The sequence below is a fragment of the Lycorma delicatula genome, chromosome 4, assembly GCF_047948215.1.
Source record: "Lycorma delicatula isolate Av1 chromosome 4, ASM4794821v1, whole genome shotgun sequence".
Taxonomy (NCBI): Eukaryota; Metazoa; Arthropoda; class Insecta; order Hemiptera; family Fulgoridae; genus Lycorma; species Lycorma delicatula.
Genome location: NC_134458.1, coordinates 63,035,213 through 63,055,770, shown reverse-complemented (window position 1 = coordinate 63,055,770; position 20,558 = coordinate 63,035,213). Strand labels below are relative to the sequence as shown.

The following is a 20,558-nucleotide window of genomic DNA, read 5'->3' as shown; positions in this document are numbered from 1 at the left end:
TAACATTATAACTGTCCGATATAAACAAACATATATTGACATAGTTTATAATATATTGTGATTTTACTTATTGTAAAAATAAACACGGACAAGCTAACCATTGTAACTCAAGGAATCAGTCACTTTTCTTACAATCATATCAAGAAAGTATAGCAGGCAGCAGCTATATTGTTTCCTAATTGTTTGCGATTAAATTTGACTTGGGCTCTATATTTTTAATTAAATCAAATTAAATTTTAAAATGTTTAAAATATTAGCTATACATTGAGGTGAATAAAATTTCAAAAAATTGTGTTCTGTGATCCAATACTAACACAATCCTGACCTCCATAGGGGAAGACAACCACCTTGTGACAATCCCGGTTGCCACATCACCCTCTCCATTCCTAGTCCTGATGGGCTTTACTGAAGGCCATCTTTTAGAGCCTTTAAACCTGATAACACATCACAGTCATCAGTTTGGTCTCTGTCAGGATGCCATGGATGCAAATGCCTAGGTAGACAATTTCCATCAGTATTTACACAACTTACCTTCCAACCATGTATGTCTTCTTCCAACCATGACCACCTACCATAACTTACAATCCCTCAACTATCAAATTAGCAGATATGCGGAAGCACAATTCCTATGCCTTCCTCTAACACCAAAGGTTTGACACAAAAGCTCTTCCCATATCTAACTTTAATTAGTCTATGAACTCAGATCATTGTCTTGTAAGACTTGTTAATTGAGTCTAAACAGTAAAAATAATATTTTCATACTAACAAAAGTGTTGACAACACTAGTTTTGTCAACAACAATTTTGTCAAACAATTCAATTTACTCAAAGCCCCCTTGATTTACTTAAAAATCACGAAACAAATTCACAAATTTAATATGCTTCTAATGAAAACATAACCTGTCTCTCTCTGCTCTGGTCTGTTTTTGGGAGTGAGATCAATGCTTCACTTTTTGGGGAAAACAGTAAAAACAACCAAAAACCTACTGATGATTTAAAGAAAATGAACTTGTCACTTTTTGATATGATGGACGGTTTACAAGTTTAAAAAAAAATCTTCAAGAACAGCATAAAAATCTGTTTATTTTAAGATAAAATAAGCTAATAAAGGAAAATTAAATTATTTGCAGAAATGCTGGTGATTTCATCAATCTGATCATAGGTTTAGAAAATAAAATGCAAAAAGTGGAGAGCACAGGCTCAGCACTGCACTGACATCTGGTACAATATAATACACTGACAAATCCTTATTTAGTACACACTGTGCGTAATGACACATCATCCAATATGGAGCAAACATCATATTGTCTAATTAACATGGAATTATTTATTTCTGTTTTAATAAGCATTCTTTTATACACAATCAAAACTTTTGGATGTTTATTAAACATATTCTGGTCATTTTAAAATAAATCTAATAGTTTTGTTTATTGTGCAGTTCCTATCAAAAAACTAGCATTCCTTATGATGGGCTTTTTTCCTGATGAGCTGCTAATAAACAGAAAATTTGCACAAATCTATTAATGAAATATTTAACAAAATCAGGTAACAACAGGATTAAAGGGACATACTCTCGATCACTTCCACATTAATTCTAATTGATGGCTTGCCATATGATGGTAATTATCAGTCAATTAAATACACCAGTCTTTGAACGGTGCTACTGCTACTGTTTACATTATATAAATTATCCTGTCAGATAGACTAACTGTTTTAGTGTTTAAATAAAGAAGTCTACAAAACCTAAAACAATTTAATGTCTTATTCACAGAGTTGTTGCTTCTACACTTAGTCATGCTTACATGGCATACACAATTATAAGAAATCTATAAAACAATATAGATACAAGAATAACACTCAAATAGGAATTATTAAAAATAATTTTAATAAATGATAACTACTGAGTTAATTTCTAGTAGTTGACTCATATGCAGTATTTGACTGATAAAAATTAATACACTATACGATGAAGGTAATGAAAAATCACACAATCCACACAAATACATATTTTGGACCAGTTATGCCATCTAATATCCAAAGCATCCAAACTATAAACATTGTATTGCTACTTGTAGGACCTCAATACATTTTTAACAAACAGATTTTTATTTGCTAACGGAAAGTTGAAATTGAACACTTCAGTTTGAAAAGCTCAGATCAGTCAGTCAAATGCTTTACATCTTTGTTGCATAGCAACTTGTGTAAATGTGGCTTTTATATATGTTATGCCTCAGAAAAAAAGATTATATATAATGAAAACACCTGCAGAGAACATTACTGATGCACACCAATGCAAAAACTGGGTAAAAAGTATAACAGAATCCCTGTATCAACCATTTAGTGCCGCGGAAAAATTAATAGACTTGCAGAAATAAGTGAATCATAAATTTCAAAATAAATAATCTTTAGTTTATATTCTACTATGATAACCCAAGATCAGATAATTTACTTTCCAGCTGATTTAACAAAATTCTTTTGAAGATTAGTCACGAAACAAAATAAAACTTGTATTTCTAGTAACATTAAAATTGCACACATTTCAGTTAAAAAAATTTACAATCTGTAATTTAAAGATAGATTCAGACAGAAAGCGATTATGATAAGTAGATATGATGGCTATGGCTTCACATGCAATATACATAATTGTGAGGTTATGAATGTTATAACAAGTGGTAAAAAAGATGTGCTTTTATCATAACCATGTATGCAGAAAAAAAAATGCATCACTCAATATCCAAAAATCTCTGTGTAAAGCACAGTCTACATTTTACACGACAAAGTCAGACACAATCATATATAAAAATAACAGTATCCAAAAATAAAACCTAAAAAAATAAATATACCTTGGTTTTAGGTTCTTGTATTGCTACACCATCTATACTGATGGTCAATTCAACTTTTGGTGTCTTCGTGCCTTCAGATTTTCTCAGCTGCTGATTAAATTTCAACTTTCGTATACCTTCTTTTACTATCTCAATCCCTTTAGGTTGATCTACTTCTGTGTTCCCCAAAAACTGTAACAAGTAATTATAGTAAGATGAAAATAATGTAAAAAGTTATATTCAGAATTTAATTCAAAGCTAGTAATACTTATTAATAGTACTATTAGTCATGTGATAGGTTCAGTAGGGAATCACAATAACATTTCTGTTTAAACTCTGAGGAAAGTTAGCGAAATTTTGTTAGATAATAATGAACAAATAAATAAACAATGGCATCAATGCAGTTCTGGGATACAACCATCAATCAGGTTTATGAAATTTTGGAACTACATCTCTCTCATGATTTGACACAGTTCCAGTAATCTTTCTCACCATGGTGACCTTTTTGAAAGACTGCATTTCAGACCAATCATAAGAATAATATTTTTTTAAACATAAAATACTATTATCAAAATTAAAGAATTTACCACAGAGTTGAGGAAGTTACTCATACCTAAACGATAGGTATTTATTTTATATCAAAAATGTGTTTTAGAGGTCTTCAATTATCAATTCTTTAATAAAAAAAAAATTTTTTAATTATACAAGACAAGATAAAGATAACAAAATTTAAATTTTAAAAGAGCTAATATACTTTCAAAAATATATTCTTCAAAGTGATATATGAACATATCATCAAGGTAAAAATATCACTAAATTTTTATTACTTTGGTGAATTCATTATTTTGGGCAATATCAAATAAAATACAGTGACTAATCATGATAACTCCTCCTCCTCCTCTTGGTTTAATAATAATAAAAATCCTCCTATTGGTGACTGCCTGTAAGTGCATGGGAACTAGCGATTTCAGCATCCCAAGCAATTTGGTGTATCTTGATTTGCTACATTTCCATCTGCAATGTTCAGGCTGTAGGCTATGCACTGCTTCATACCATAGCTAGAACATCAGCTGCAATGTGTGAATTTCTGGACCTTTGAATGTTGTCAATGAGAGTTCTGATTACAACCAGCCTCCATCTTGGTTAACTTTCCAGTGTATTTGCCATTTACCACTTTTGATTCAAAAGAGGATGACATAATGCAATTAACTGTCAAACTTCCTCCACCCATACTATTAATGGATGACTTTAATTCACATAATCCTACTTAGGGGTCAGATTAAGTAGTTCCTCAGGGAAGAGTTAGAAAAGATGTTTTTAAATTCTGACTTAGCTACATTAAACAACAGCTCAAGAACTTATTTTAAAATTAAAACTGATGCACCAAAGAATATATATCCACCCCTAAAAGATGAGTGTTTGATAAGGCAAACTGGATGAGCTTCATACTTGAAACAGAACTCTATGAAACAACTGGAATCACTGAAGATGATATCAGCACAATAACTGATGTAATATTTAATTCAGCATCTAGATATATTTCTGGAACATTAAGAATTAAAAAATTGACTCATTTGGAGTTTAAAAAGAGAAGGGTTTATTTCCTTGCACCAACCAGAATTTTGATTATACAATCATCTACTGATCAAATGATCAATTTAGAAAATATAATACATGTTTCATTATGAAGAAAGTGTTTTGCAATTTTCTTCTATCTGCAGAAGGCTAATGATATAACTTGGCAACATGGAATAATGGTTAAATTGTATGAATGGGGCATTCATGGCAATTAACCAGTATTGCTTAGCAACTACAGGTTTCTAATGAGTACTTGCCTGAAAAAACCTTAGAAAATAGCATACGAAGTGCTACCCAAAAGTTCGGGGAATTTGAATTTTGCACGGGAACCATTGCTGGTACAACCTGCTGCCGCTAGATGTGGCTAACAGTACTCTTTGTGAATCAGTGTTCCAACACCTGTGACGGTGGGAGGCTGCATTGTTGACTTTTGTGCGGTTGCGTAACGTTGTGTTTTAGTGCTTTGGCGAAGTTCTAAATGGCAGCTATTAAAGAGCAAAGAACCTGCATCAAATTTTGTTTCATGCTTAAAAAAAACTGGTGGAGAAACCCATCGCATGCTTGTGGAAGCATTTGGTGGCAATGCTATTAAGTAAAAGTAAAACGTTTTTGTGGTACAAACGATTCAAAGATGGACGAACGACAGTCGATGATGATGAGTGTTCGGGAAGACCATCAACAAGCGCAACACCGGAAAACATAGCGAAAGTGCAAGAGGCTATTGTTGCAGATCGTAGACAAACAATCCATGATGTTTGTGCAATCATACAAATGTCATATGGGTCCATGCAACGCATCTTATCGGACAATTTGAACATGAGACGCATTGCTGCAAAATTAGTACCGAGACTGTTGAACAGCGACTAGAAACATCGTGTAGCTGTCTGTATTGAATTGAAAAATTCAGCAAGAGATGACCCTAACTTCATCTCCAACATCATAACCGGTGATGAGACATGAGTGTACGGGTATGACCCTGAAACTAAACAGCAGTCGTCGCAGTGGATGTCGCCAAGTTCACCGTGGCCAAAACAAGCATGCCAAGTTTGCAGCAATGTGAAGTCCATGATGATTTATTTTTTGACATCAAAGGCATTATCCATAAGGAATTTGTTCCTCTTGGTCAAACTGTCAATGGGATGTTCTATTGTGAAGTTTTGAAGCGGTTATGTGAAAGCATTAGGCGCAAACGTTCAGATCTGTGGGGTAACAGCAGCTGGGTTCTGCACCATGACAACACGCCCGCACACACATCGCTAGCCGTTGGGAATTTCTTGGCTTCCAAAAAGATGGTAGTGATTCCCCACCCACCCTATTCGCCTGACCTTGGCAAATACGACTTTTTTCTCTTTCAGAAAATAAAATTTCAATTGAAAGGCCGTCATTTTAACACAATTGAGGAGATTCAGGAAGAAACGCAGAACATGCTTCGAACACATACACCTGCAGACTTCTAGGGGTGCATGGAATCATGGGAAAAACACTGGGATCACTGTATCAATGCCCAAGGGGATTACTTTGAAGGAGACAGTGGAAATTATAAGTTATGGCAAGCTATTTTATTTTTATGGTAAAATTCCCTGAACTTTTGGGTAGCACCTAGTACAAGGCTTGTACCTTGTTCATGATCGCCACTAATAAACTAATATTAGCCATTCCAGGAGAAATTAGCTAATTTTTTATAACAATGATTTGGCAATTGTGTATGCCAGTAACACTGCAAATATGGTGAAGTCTAAACTGCAATGAAAAATCAATGCCTTCAATGAAGTTGCAAAAATAATAGATTAAAATTTTTACCAGAGAAAACACGCTGTATACACTTCTGCAGGAAGAGAAACTCCCATATATTAGTCTTGTACTGACTATTAATGGCCATTTAATTCAGTACTAAAATAACCTGTTTTTCTAAAATATCAATTGAGGCTCAGATAAAGAGGCATTACTGCGGTTATATGAAGCATTGGTTCAACTGAAACTTGACTATAGATTTATTGCTTATTCATCCATTAGACATACAAAGTTAGATGTTATACACAATAATAGAGTTAAGTATGCCATAGGCAATTTCTGAACAAGTCCAACAACTAATCTAATGTCTGAAGCTGGTACTATGACATTATATTATACAACAGAAGTTATACTATTAAGATATGCAGCCAATTAATGGGCTTGTCCTACCAATATAAATTATAAATCTTTTAATAATAATCCACTGGATGCTTTACATTTTAGCAGCCAGTGCTAATATATGAAGCAGTGGTAATAGATAGCGCAGTGCAAACACCACGATATCTATTCCAGACCAGCTCGAATATGGTACAGTGATTCAGCAAGTACACACAAACTTATTTAACTTGATATGTTAGAAATTTCTATAAGAAAAATACCTCCATGACTTTTGACAAACATAACAACAAAATTAAATCTCTCTTATGGAAAAATAAAACAGAAACCAGCAGTGATCATCCAACAGAAATTTTTATCAAAACTCAGTAACTATGAAAGATATACAAAAATTTATACTGACAGTTCCAAAACTGAACATGGTGTTAGATGCGCTATACATGTTAATGATGAAGAACATTCTTGAAGACTGCTAGACACAGCACAGCTCCTTTCTACTCTCAGACTATTTATTTCATAGAACAATTCTGCAAGAGTGTTTATATGTCTACACTCTTTTAAATGCCTTAATTACTAGTCAAACGAAAAAATTAAGGATGCTTTCAAAACATCCTATCCATTTTGACGATTATTATTGCTGCTAGGTTGAAAAATTGTAAAGAAGAAACAAAGAAACAATAGTTGCTTATCTTCATGCAAGAGGATTGTTGACAAGTTTGCATTAAGCTCAGCAAAATAAGGATCTGCGCTATGTTTGACTGCTGATACCCTATGTGAAGGTCCTTTACACCTGATCACAGGGTTTCTTTTTCTATACAATTTATGTATTTTATTTAAATATATTTTTTAATGTGTTTATGTTCAATAATTATAAGTGTTTTATTTAAATATCAGAGCACATGAACACCCTTTCATCCGAGAACCTACTGGCAATTTTTCCTTAATTTTAAACAATGTAATGAGGGCTAATGTCTTTAAAAGTCGATGCCCATATTTTGAAAAAAAAAAGAATAATAGTAATAATAACACCAACAACAATAATAATTTAGAACATTATACTACTAAGTGAGGGATTTTTTGATAATTTATTTAATGTAAGTGATAATTTCAATCACAGCAACTCCTGGCATAAAAGCTGATATTTTACAAACTAAATAGTTTAATGGCCCTGCAAAAAAAAAACCAGGGCCATTAAAATGTTCTAATTTTTCCACTTTAGCATATGAGGGTATTCTGAAAAGTTTTGAACCTCAACATGAAGATGTCAGCACTCATCAACATAAGTTAGGGAATGTATTCACACATGCGTTGAAACGTACTCACTAAAATTTCAGCCATTTTTGGACACTCAGTTGTTGTTGTTTGATAATCGTTTAAGTAAGTCATTGTGAAAATGGAAAAATCAAATATCGTGTCGTGATTAAATACTTGCATTTGAAAGGCGATACACCTAAGCAAATTAAAACCAAGTTGGACGCTGTTTACAGGGACTCTGTCCCATCATTAGCCACTGTGAAAAGATGGGCGGCTGAATTAAAACATGGTTGTACCAGCTTGGTTGATGATGAGCATTTAGACGGCCAAAAACTGCAACCACCACCGATATCATCGAAAAAGTTCACCAAATGGTACTGGATGACTGACAAATTAAGGCTGGAGAGATAGCAGAGGCTATCGGCATATCAAAAGAATGTGTTTATCATATATTAACTGAATAATTGGATATGCATAAGCATGTTGGGTGCTGTGGTTGCTCACTTTGGACTAAAAACGCATTCGAATGAACATTTCCAGGGCCCTTCTGAAGCAGTTTAAGCAAAACGAGTCAGATTTTTTGTGTCGATTCATAACTGTAGATGAAACGTGGATTCACCACTATACTCCTTAGATGAAACAATAGTCAAAACAGTGGACTGCAAAGGGTGAACCTGCTCCAAAAAAGGCGAAGACGGTTCCATTGGCTGGGAAGGTGATGGTGACTGTTTTTTTGGGATAGTAATGGAATTTTGTTTTCGATTATATTCAAAAAGGTAAAACAATAATGAGAGAGTATTACACATCATTGCTCGACAAATTGAAAGCAGAAACTGCAAAAAAACGACCACATTTGAAGAAGAAGAAGAAAGTACTTTTCCATCAGGACAACGCGCCTGCTCACACTTCAACAGTCGCTATGGCTAAAATTCACGAATTGCACTTTGAATTGGTTGACTACTCACCATATTCACCAGATCTGGCTCCAAGCAACTTTTTCTTGTTCCCTAACCTTAAAGTTTCGCTTGCAGGAAAGAGATTTTTATCGGACGAGGAGGTTATCGCCTATGTAAATGCCTATTTTGCGGAGAAAGATACTAGCTACTATTTGAAAGGGTTAAAGAGGTTAGGGCATCGTTGGAAAACATGTATTGACTTAAAAGGAGACTTCATTGAAAAATAAAACTATATTTGACAGAAAAGATATGTCTTTCTATGTTAGGCTCAAAACTTTTCAGACAACCCTCGTATAAGAATTATAAGTGATGTAATAGTATTTTGTTAATTAAAAAACCAATGAACAATGTATTTAGCTATAATAAGAGACAGCTGTTTATTAGGCATCCAAATGCCACAGTAATCAATCTTACAAATTTTAATTTTTAATCATAAACAGAACAATCAGGTATACCTCTGGGAACCACATCTTACTTGTTACCTGGAAGGTTCTCTCTCTTCAATCAAAACACCAAAAGTATTTTGTATGAAAATAGTTCAAATTTTATTTACTTTAGATCTTTTCCAATGAAATCTTTTACTAAAATTATCCACAGCATGTACTCACAAAAAACTGGCCCCACAAGACAGAAACACCTGTTTGAGATTTTTTATTAAAATGCATCCTGATAATGCAAATTAAAAACAAAAAATTACTAAAAGAGGAGCGAATATTTATTATCAGTGTATCCTGTGTAAGGAAATACAAAAAGTTTATTTTTTTTGTCACAAGCAGGAGGCCTGGTCATAAATATTTCAATTTAAGAAACAGCAGACAATACTAAGATTTCTACCCAGAAAATTATGTTCAGTTAAAATAAGTTCATTCATCAAGTGTTGTTGAAGCAGGTTGTATCATTTATATGTGATCCAATGCAAACAATAAAATACATACAAAACAAAGTAATGGACCAAAATCGATGTAGAAAAACTCCTATCATTCAGTTAGTATATAATATAAAGGTATTGTGAAAATAAATAGCAATATAATATTATTATTTAAGGACTTTAATTACACACACACACACAGTAAGATGTGAAAAATTACATCGATCATCTACCTATGAAAATAATAGTACAATAAAATCTTCTATTAATAAATAACTGATATCTTGAGAACAGTTTACCTAATTTTTAAAATTATATATCACAATAAAATTCATTCTTTATTCTGAATTTCATTTTGGAGCCATTACTTAATAAATACAATTTAAGTCAGCTAATAACTGCATGAAAAATGATATTACAAAATATGACATACCATCAGTTTAAACATTACCACTTTTATGTTCATATAATTTTTTATGAACTAAGACTATTTTCCACTTTTGGTAATAACACGATTGATGTTTTTTGTTCAATAACAGGATAAAAACAAAATTAAAGGAATCAGCTTTATTAAAAACCAATTTTTACCTATATCTTGGTTTTTAAGTAAATCACAGAAATAGAGTATTAAAATAAGGATCAGACAATTACTTTCAAAACATTGTATTACATACAAATCTTTTTGTATAGTATGTTGACCAACTATCCTCCTTTAGGGAGGACAGTCCTTCTTTTGTAAGTTCTGTCCTTCCTTGAAAAGTGTCCTCCTACATGTCCTCCTCTTCAATATTTGAAGATAATCTGTAAATCTCCATATTCTACCAATACCGAGATGATCTGTTGCATGTGATGTGACTGATATATTTGTATGTTAGAAGTGATATATTATATACTGTCAGAAGATGAAGTGATATATTATATACTGTCAGAAGATGATAGATATACTGACAAAAAATATTCATTCAATGGAAAAGTACTGATTTAAATAATAATTAATACGCATATAAGCATAATTCTAATATAAAATGTTACAGATGTTTTTATTATGCTTTTATCATATTATAGTGTATTACTGTTGCAATGAATAAAATATTTCTTTTATTTACAATTTTTATTTTCTTCACTTCATTTGTGGCCTCCTCTTCATTGTAAAAAAGCTGGTCACCTTATGTATAGTGACCAAACAAAAACTATATTTCATAAGCTTTATAAAGGTTACATAATAGCTTACTGAAGTTAATTGTAGCTAACTTTATTTTTATAAAACTCAAATTTTTGTAGATATTTCCAGAACTCATCTTCTCCCTCCTCAACCCTTACAACTACCAGAGTCCTTCAATGTGTACTCATTGATTCCTGGAAGAGTAAGTAAAAATAAACACCTAAAAATCAACTTCCACCAATACACTATTTTTTCTATTTTACTGAACTGATAACACTGATAAACACAATTTCTGTTTCTAAATATGAAATAAATTTTTTTTATGGTGAAAATGACAGAGGAACGAAGTCAGAATTTTTCGTTGCCCTATGTTTTTGAAAAATTTCAAAATTTAAATTTTGAAAATTGTTGATATTATCTTATCCATGATTAAACATGTTCATTTTTATTTTATATTATTACTTTATATTTATGGGCTCAGTATATATTTTTAACTCTACTGATTGGCTATTAACCTTGAAACAATAACTTAAGTCATAACATAAACATCACAGATGACATCATATCTCTCTATTGAAATGTACATGAAGATTCATCATGTCTATACAATTCAAAACAGCACAAAGCTTGTTGTGTTAGCTTACTGCTTTTAATAGTATAATCTCTTCAGTCAGTGAACAGTGAAGTCTCATAATGTCACAAAAGTGTATAAATGATTCAAACAGTTTTTATTATGTATGTGGTGAATTCACTACAAAATCACAAAAGAAAAACATTCATTATATCTTTAATTAAAAATGCTTATAAATTATACTTTGTAAAATCAGTGATTGAGATAAAATATGGGTTCCTCATATAATATATAGTAACTGTGCATTCGACTTAAGAGGATAGCTAAAAGGCACATGAAAAGCCTTTCCATTTGGTATCTCTATGGTTTGGCATGAACCAAAAGATTACTTAACCGATTATTACTTCTGTCTAACTAACGTGTATGGAATTTCTAAGAAGTATAAATACACTGTACTCTATGCTTCACTGCCATCTGCACTCAGATCTATACCTCACAGTGAATCCATTCCAGTTTCAAAAAAAAAATTTGTTTCGTGAAAACAGCGATGAAGAAGCAGACATTATGGAAGAAGACAAACATGATTCAGACTTTGAATTAAAATTCAGTGAGCCACATCTTATATCACAAGGTGAACTAAATGACTCGGTAAGGCATTTAAACTTATCAAAAAATTAAGTTGAAGTTTTAGGTGCAAGATTTCAAGGGTGGAATTTACTTTAAAAAAGTACAAAAAATATGGCTATTGAAGCTAACAGAAAGATTTTTCTCAATAATTAGCTGAAGAAAATTGTTTAGTTTACTATACAAATATTGATGATACAATCAGGCCAAGTTCATAAACCTGAATAGTGGCATCTTTTTAATTAATTCCTGCAAGTACAGCTGAAAAGCAGTTCTGCTTCACAATAGTAATAAATATCCTTCTGTACCAAACTATTACAGAATTAATATGAAAAAATGCATGATGTTATGAAAACTGTTATTGAAAAAAATATAAAAAGTACATTTGGGAAGTGTGTGGTGATAAAAATAATAGCTCTTTTATCAGGCATGCAGTTAATGTATACAAAATACTGTTTTATTTTTTAATAGAACAACCGAGCTAGAAATCAGCATTATGTAGTAAAACAATGGAAAAAATGAGAACTTCTGGTGAAAAATACTTTATTCATGAGCCTCTAGTTAAACCAGAAAAAATATTTTTACTGCCCCTGCATAAGAAAGTGGGATAAATAACAAATTTTATAAAACTGTGAAGGACAGTCAAGGATTCTTGTAAATAAGGCAAAAAATTTTGTGGGTGTCCATAAATCACAAAATTACTGAGATATTGTAGATAAACTGATAAATTTATACAGAGCTATGGAATTTAATATGTCACTAAAAGTCCATTTCTTGCATTCACATCTGGATTTCTTTCTGGCAAAACTTGAGGGCAGTAAGCGATGAACTCTGTGAATGTTTCCATCAAGATATTTCAGTGTCGGACCATTACAAAGGCAAATGGAGTGTTGATATGCTAACTGATTATTGCTGAAGTTTAATTCGAGATATATCTGAGGCTACCAACAAAAGGAGAGCATCCTTTTTTTTTAACGTCTGGGTCCACTGTTATATTGCTTCAGAGGATGAGATGAATGATTTGTAGCCTGCGTGAAAATGCCATGCCTAACCAGGAATGGAATCCGGGACCTCCGGATAAAAGGCTGAGATGCTAACAGTTGCTTTAAAGAGGCTGGCAAAAGAAGAACACCTGCTAAGAAGTAAGTTATATGACATCCCATAACATGAGATTGCTGGTGGTTTGAGTGAGTACTACCAATGTAACATTCTGGTTCAACAGTCGTTTTTTGCACAAGCACATGAACTGGAAAAAATTTATTGATTTCCTTTCGACCAGACTTCGTGTTTTGGATCGGAGTCTGGATTTTCTGGAATTGGGAAACCTGGCAGAAGTTTTGTAGGCAGCTTTCATTGACGCCGCTGAGTGTTCAGTTTCTCGTAGTTCTGGTCGAGATAGGCTCGCTCCATGTTGGAACAGGGAATTGACTGTTATAAAACAGGCTGTTTGTCATTTGCAGAGAGCATCTCAGCATGAGAGTGATCCGGAATGACAGGGTGGTCCTTGTTGGCGAATAGTAAGATCTCAGATTTTCACATAGTTCAGGCAGCGAAGAGGATTTCCTGTCATTCCTTTGTGCATGAACAGGGGAACAAGGATTCCTGGGGGGTTGTGTATAGGGTCTTGGGACACAAATAACGAAAGGACATTCTTCTGTCCGCTCTCTCAACCCAGCTCGGTGTAATTTCACACGTCTGAAATTTTGCACAGACTACTTGACAATTTACTTTCTGATGATACTGAAGTAGGTGAGACCACATACCATCATGAGACATGAGGCTGCTCAGTTTTGCAGGGGTGCAGTCTCTCTGGAGATTACTGAGGCTGAGGTGCGTCAAGCTATCTGTAGTCTAAGTAGAGGTAAGGCTCCTGACTTTAATTGGATAACAGCAGAACTCAAGTGTGAGAATTATCACACAGGTCTTTAATAAATTCTTGTTTGGAGGATACTTCTCGGTGTGTTGGAAGGAGATTGTGTGATGACAAGGATCCTGCATTAATTCATCATATAGGCCCTTGACGTTACTGGTTATGTCTTTGTAAAGGTTCTGTACCTTCGTATAAATGAGAGGATGACCTTGCACCGTTTACTAATGGATTATCAGTATGGGTTTCATCCCGGAAAGGGTACTGAGGATGCCATACTTTGTGTGATAACCTCCAATTGGGAGGAATCTCCTGGGAATTTTCCTGGATATTTCTGGGGCATTTAACAAGGCCTATGGTGGCCTTATGCTATATACCAATTACAGAAGAGATATTGAACTGTGAGTGAGTTGCAGGTTATACAAAGTTACTTCAGTCATCAGGATGTGCTGCTCCACGAGGGCAGCCATGAAGTGGGAAAGACACTGTCCAAGGGTTGTCCACAGGGCAGTGTGTTGGGTCCCTTGTTGCGGGTGGTGGAGTTTGATTCACTTCTACACCTGAGCTTGCCCAGTGGGTGTCACATCGTAGCTTATGCTGACGATGGGCTCCTGCTGGTCAAAGGAGGTTTGTGGAGGAGGGTTGAATTCCAAGCCACTCAAGCATGCAAGACACTCGAGCTATGGGGTCATCAAGATATGACATTTAGCCTGAAGGAGACCATGATGATGCTCCTCAAAGGCCATTTGGTTGTGAGGTAGTGCGTCTGCATTTCGATGTCAGGCCAACGAATTAGTTATGTTCAGGTTCAAAAGTACCTCGGGTGTTTCTTGATGAGAAATTGCAGTTTAAGAAGCACCTTCAATACGTCACAGGGAAGGCCTGTAATCCCTTCTTCAAAATTTGACGTGTGGTCAACCCCGATTGGGGTCTTAATTTTAAGACTATGAGTATCTTGTATAAGGGTGTTTGTAAGGCAATTATGCTTTACATGGAGCCTGTTTGGATGGATAGGCTAAAATTTAAAAGCTATCAGGATATTTTGTTACGAGTTCAACACCTTATGTTGCTAATGGGTGGTTACCGTACAATTTCACAGGAGGCGATCTTGGTGATTGCAGGCGAGAAACCAATAGACTTGATTGCATTTGAGAGGCAACAGTGTTATGTTGAAGAAGTCAGATGAATTGACTTCGGAGAAAATAAAGTAGACAGAACACATGGTGTCGCCCTGTGGTAGGCCAGATTGATGAGACAGAGTGTGGGGTTGTTATACGCACAATCTTTTTGCTGATGTTGTTGATTTCCAGGATGCCTCTTGGGTACACCCGAACAAGTACGTGATGCAGTCTCTTTCAGGGCATGGCACTTTTCAGGGCAGACTACAGAAATTCAGCCTGGCGGACTCTGGTATGTGTCCACAATGTGGAATGTTGGACTATGCTTATCATGTGATATATGAATGTGCTAGGTATGACTTAATGCACACAGAGGCCATTTGTCAGCTTGATTGATCTCTGTGTTAATTGGAAAATCCAGGCCGAATGGATGATTATAGAAAGTTTTATTGCATATTTGCCAACAGAAAGGATCGCTGAAGGGGTGTGAGGTTCGCTTGGACTTTCCTCTGTGTTTATGTTCGGTTATGTTATTTTGTTGCGGTTTGGTTATAGATTTTTTTTTTGTTTTTTGTTGGTTATATTTTATGCTACATTATTTATTGTTATTGTTAGTAACTGTATTGCGTTTTATGATTTGTTGTGTGTCGAACTCATTTTTACCTTTTGGGTAGATATAGTTCAGTTCCTTCATTCTTAGAAAGGTCATTCAGTCTTGCTTGAGACTTGCTTAGATGTGTTTTGTTTGGAGTTTATTTTAGTTAGTAGTACACTGATGGGAATGTCACTTGTGGCATCCTGGCTGAGGCTTGACTGAAAGATGTCATTGCCGAGGTACTCAAGATGAAGATTACCTCCAGTAAAGCCCATACGGGCTTGGTATGGAGGGAGTGGTGTGGTGACTAAAACTGTCACATGGAGGGTGTCTTCCCCTATGGGATCAGGACGTACCATTTCTATTAAACTAAAGGTGACAAAACCATTTTATTTATACAGTTATAAACTATAACTTAGCTTAAACTATAGTTACAGTTATATACTATAACTGTGCAATACAATTAAATAAGTACAATATAATTCAATTAATAATAGGTAGTAAAAATTATTTTTCAGAAGACAGGAAATTAATTTAAATTGAAATATCATACCAACCAGTGTGTTTATTGCATTGTACATTTTGTTTTGTAATTACAACAACCAACAGTGTTCTATTTTTATTTTATAAACACAGAATTTTTTTTAGTATTTCAAAGGTATCATTATACGTTTTAAATTTATTTTATTAAGGAATTGGTTTTTATTTTTAATAGCGATTCCTCACTACCTATTAATGATTTAATTAACAACTGAAATGGCCATCTGATTTCAAATTTTAAATAAATTTATTGTAAAAGTATATTTTTAGCATTTTCTAATTTTTAACTTATTTTAACTGAATGTGTTCAATATTATGACTATCGTAAACAAAAATATTACTATCAATGATACTTTTGAAATGTGTGAAATGGCTATATCAAAAGGAAAAGAAAGGTAAAAATATTCAAAATGTTAACAGGTTCACTTAGAATAGTAATTAATGAAAAGTGAAAAGTATCAGTAAAGTTAGAAATCTGTTGAAGACAACAGTTCCGCCGAGACCTGCCTCAAGACAATACACTGTAATGCTAATGATAATGATGAATCAAATTATGCGATTTCAATGCACTAAACAAATTTTATGAAAGGAAAAATTCATTAATTAGAAAGAGAGTTAGAAAGGTCTAATAAAGAATTTTGTATTACTTTTTATTATATACAGAAACACCATCAAAACTGTATTTTCTTTAACAATTCATAAGTTTACTGATTTCATCTAGCGGCAACTGCTATAATTTCACATCAATTAGTCTTATTTTCTGTCATTCTTTTTTATTACTATATACAAGATGATATCGGAAATTCCCACACTAAGCCTAATAAAAACAAATTCGCTTGTTTTTTTTGTTCACCAACCCCCTTCAAAACAGTCTCCTTGGGTACGTATACACTGATTCCATCCCCTCTTTCGCCCCTCAAAAGCATCAGCAAAATCTCCTGGGGGCCATCCAGTACTGAATGCATATTTTTATTATATCTTCTATGGTGTCAAAGTAGCAGCCTTTCATCTTCAAATTTCAGTCAGGCAAACAAAGCAAAGCTACAGGAGGTTTGACTCAGGTAGGTACAATGTGGAGAAGTTCTTCAAAAACTGCATCATTTTGATGAAGCTATGTGCAGAACATCGTCATGATGTAACAACTACCTCAAAAACACCACAGTAAAAGTCAGAATTCACCATTAACACCGGCAAAAACAAATTCTCAGTGAAGAATGTCTTTGATATCAAAGTACACAACGAGCATGCATTTTACTGCACTTCTAACCTGTCACGCCTTCTTTGTCTCTGTCACTATAGGCTCTTCCACTGCAGTGATTGTTGTTTTATCTCCCAATCAAAGCCACAAACCTCTGGTTATGACCTTAGAGTTGCAAATAGGATTGTTGTTAGCCATGTCAAGCAGCTCACAATACATATCACACCTGCTTTTGATCATACAATAAGAACCAAAGAACCATCTTTATGGCAACAAGATGAGTCTTTAAATTTTCAGTTAAAATTCTAGTTTTGGCAGAAGGATTAATGGAGTTTGGTTACTCCCATAACTAAATCCAACAGAGTTACACAATTTACATTGTTCAATGATTGACAGTCCTTATGGATGAGTTCCTGAATTTCCTCTACATTTTCTTAAAGTGAAATTCTACCAGCCTTAAAATGAGCATGCCATTCAAAAACCTACGTTCAACTGAATTTATCTTAAATGCCTTGTGAAACATTCTGCAGGTTTCAGTAGCTGATTTATTGAGTTTCACACAAATCTTTTATGCAGCCAGCGGTTCAAATTTATCGTCCATCACAGACAAGATATAACACAAGGTTATAAAATTATATCTGACCGTTAATAATCAGATGATTATTACTGACCATCTGCGCACAATACAACACCATTTAGCAAACTGATAAGAGTAGGTTTGGATGTAATGATCTCCAGCAACCCACACATTGAGACAATAATGGTACTGTCACAATGTACAGCCAAGAAAATTTTCATTATGACTTGTAATTCATAATATTCAAATTTATACAATTTATAAATTTTAAAAAGTCTATGAAATACCTAATATTCTACATTATGTAATTTTAATGATTTTGATATATTTATAAACTGTAAGAGAAAGCAGTAAAAGAAAAACATAGATAGTTAACCAGTTAGTTATTACAAGTAAATCGTACACCAAAAATTAAATAATGAATGTTACTTAAGTAGTCAATTAAAGTTGAAGGTGTAAGTGTAAGTTTTTAAAACATATATTGAACTAGATTTACTCTAAAGTAGTTATAGTACAACTATCTTAATTATACATTATACCTTCACTAGATACACAATGTGTCCTTTCTGCAAAGCGTCAGGAGGGTGTATCCATGATCTGTTCCCTGAAAATGGAACCAATATTAATATGCAATGGTTACAGTGAAGTAAAGATTACTACCAACAAAATAATTTTGTAATAACGATTGTACAATGAAAAAGAAAGATGGTAATAAAGACGAATTTCAGAATTCAGAGACTTAATCTGGTATCAGGTACTCTGTTTAAAATGGTAATAATCATCGCATTAAAAAGCTTTACTATATAAAATTTACTTCTACAATGAAATCAATTTTATAATCATTAACAAAAATATTTAATATGACAGAAGCAACACTAGAAAGGTGTGTGATAAAACGTTAATACTATGACTTTCCTTATTTTCTACCAAAAATGTTCAATAGTTTAAGAAAATATTTAAGAAATATTGAAAAACATGCAAGCATATACGAACCACCCAGGTACAAATAGTTGTAACTGTATTTTCTCTTTGACTGAGTTACATCAAATTTTTCTATTCCATCATCATATGAGGCTCAGCTAATAAATTTTGCACATATATGCATAGCATGGGAATGAAAAGAGATATTATAATGAAATAAAAAATGAATAAAAGTACAATACCTTAGCTACAAAATGCAGTATTTATTTTTCAATATAATCCCCATTTACACTGATACACTTTTCCAAACGTGTGACAAGTTTTTGCATTTCGTCACTGAAAAATTCTGGCGGTCTTTCTCGGATCCAAGTGGCCACAGCTTCCTTCACCTAATTGTCAGTGGTGTAATGATTACCTTTGAGATCTCTCTTGAGATGAAGGAAGAAGTGGAAGTCGCACAGAGCAAATCTGGCGAATATGGCGGATGCAGAATAGGCTCAAACTTTAGCTTGCGGAGAGCAATCAGAGAGTTTGCGCAGTCCCCGTCACGCACGGATTTTGCAGTAACCCAATTGCTCGATAATATGGCTTACTCATTCTTTAGATATGCCTAACTGATTAGCGATGCGTTGCTGGCTGATTTGCTGGTCACTTTGAAGCAAATTGTCCACCTCATTTTGATGTTTCTCGTCAGTCACAGAAACTGGTTGTCTGCTGCGAGGTGCATCCTCAATTGTCACTTTACCAGCTTTACTTTCGTGAAATTTCAATGCCCACCTATTCACAGTACTCCTGTCAATAGTTTCACTACCATAAACCACTTTTATATGATGAAAAATATTCGTAGGATTCACATTTTCGGTTAAAAATTCTATCACTGCACGCAGTTTTAACCGTGTTGACACACTGACCGTACGCAACTCAATTTTAACTACTACTGAAAATAAACCAGTACACAGATTTCAACACATTATCACAGGTTTGTAGAGGGGGATTTTAGCTATCATGTGCTGCCATGCCCAACTGGATAGCACCTTTTGTTTCTGTGTAGCATGCTAGTGAGACAAAATTTATCAGCCGATCCTCATACTTCCAGAAAAATGCATACTAATACCAATTAATAGACAACCAAATATTTTTTATCTTTGTTGCCTTTCCTTAAACAATTAACAGGATGTGAAAAACGTTTTTTATATTTTACCTTTAAGGCAGCTATAATTGTATCGGGTGCTTCTGGATCATATATCATATGGTCTTGTAACTTATGTAGTAGAAAACTGTATAACATTTAGTCATCTGCCAAAACCGAAGTTTTGGAACATACAATTCCAAAAAAATTTAAATGAAAGACCTTAATACAATGAGATATATCAGTGAATCTTACACCAAAGTAAGAGGTTTTGTATATTTTACTGACATACAGGCTGGTAGACATCTGAAACTTTTTTTACAACAGGTGGTAGAAGCATGTACAACTGAGATTCCTCAGATTTCTCTCCAATAGCCTATATGAAAGCCATAGCAACTGACACCAGACTATTATGAATGGAGTAGGAATTCAAAAATCCTTGCTGAACACCAGGATCAAGGCAGTGCATCATGATATGGTTTGTAGTTTGTAAGGGAGCTACAAATAAAGCTATGGAATCAGCCAGATCTATTTCATTTACTGTGTAGAAGCAATGGATATGTGTAGAAGCAATGAATTGTGTAGAAGCAATAGGTTTTAAATTAATGTGTTTTCCAAAGAAGCTCAAACTTTGCAAAACAGTCAGCATTGG

General features: G+C 33.8%; 1 protein-coding gene across 2 annotated transcripts in view; it reads right to left on the bottom strand.

Moving 5' to 3' along the window:
- ced-6 (PTB domain-containing adapter protein ced-6) overlaps positions 1–20,558 on the bottom strand; it is a 97,562-nt gene that overhangs the window by 39,986 nt on the left and 37,018 nt on the right. For both annotated transcript variants that reach the window (XM_075363110.1, XM_075363112.1), the window contains exons 3-4: positions 18,396–18,460; positions 2,843–3,013 (exon numbers count right to left, since the gene is read on the bottom strand). In XM_075363110.1, the coding sequence (XP_075219225.1) occupies positions 2,843–3,013; positions 18,396–18,460 (236 nt within the window). The remainder of the gene's footprint in view (positions 1–2,842; positions 3,014–18,395; positions 18,461–20,558) is intronic.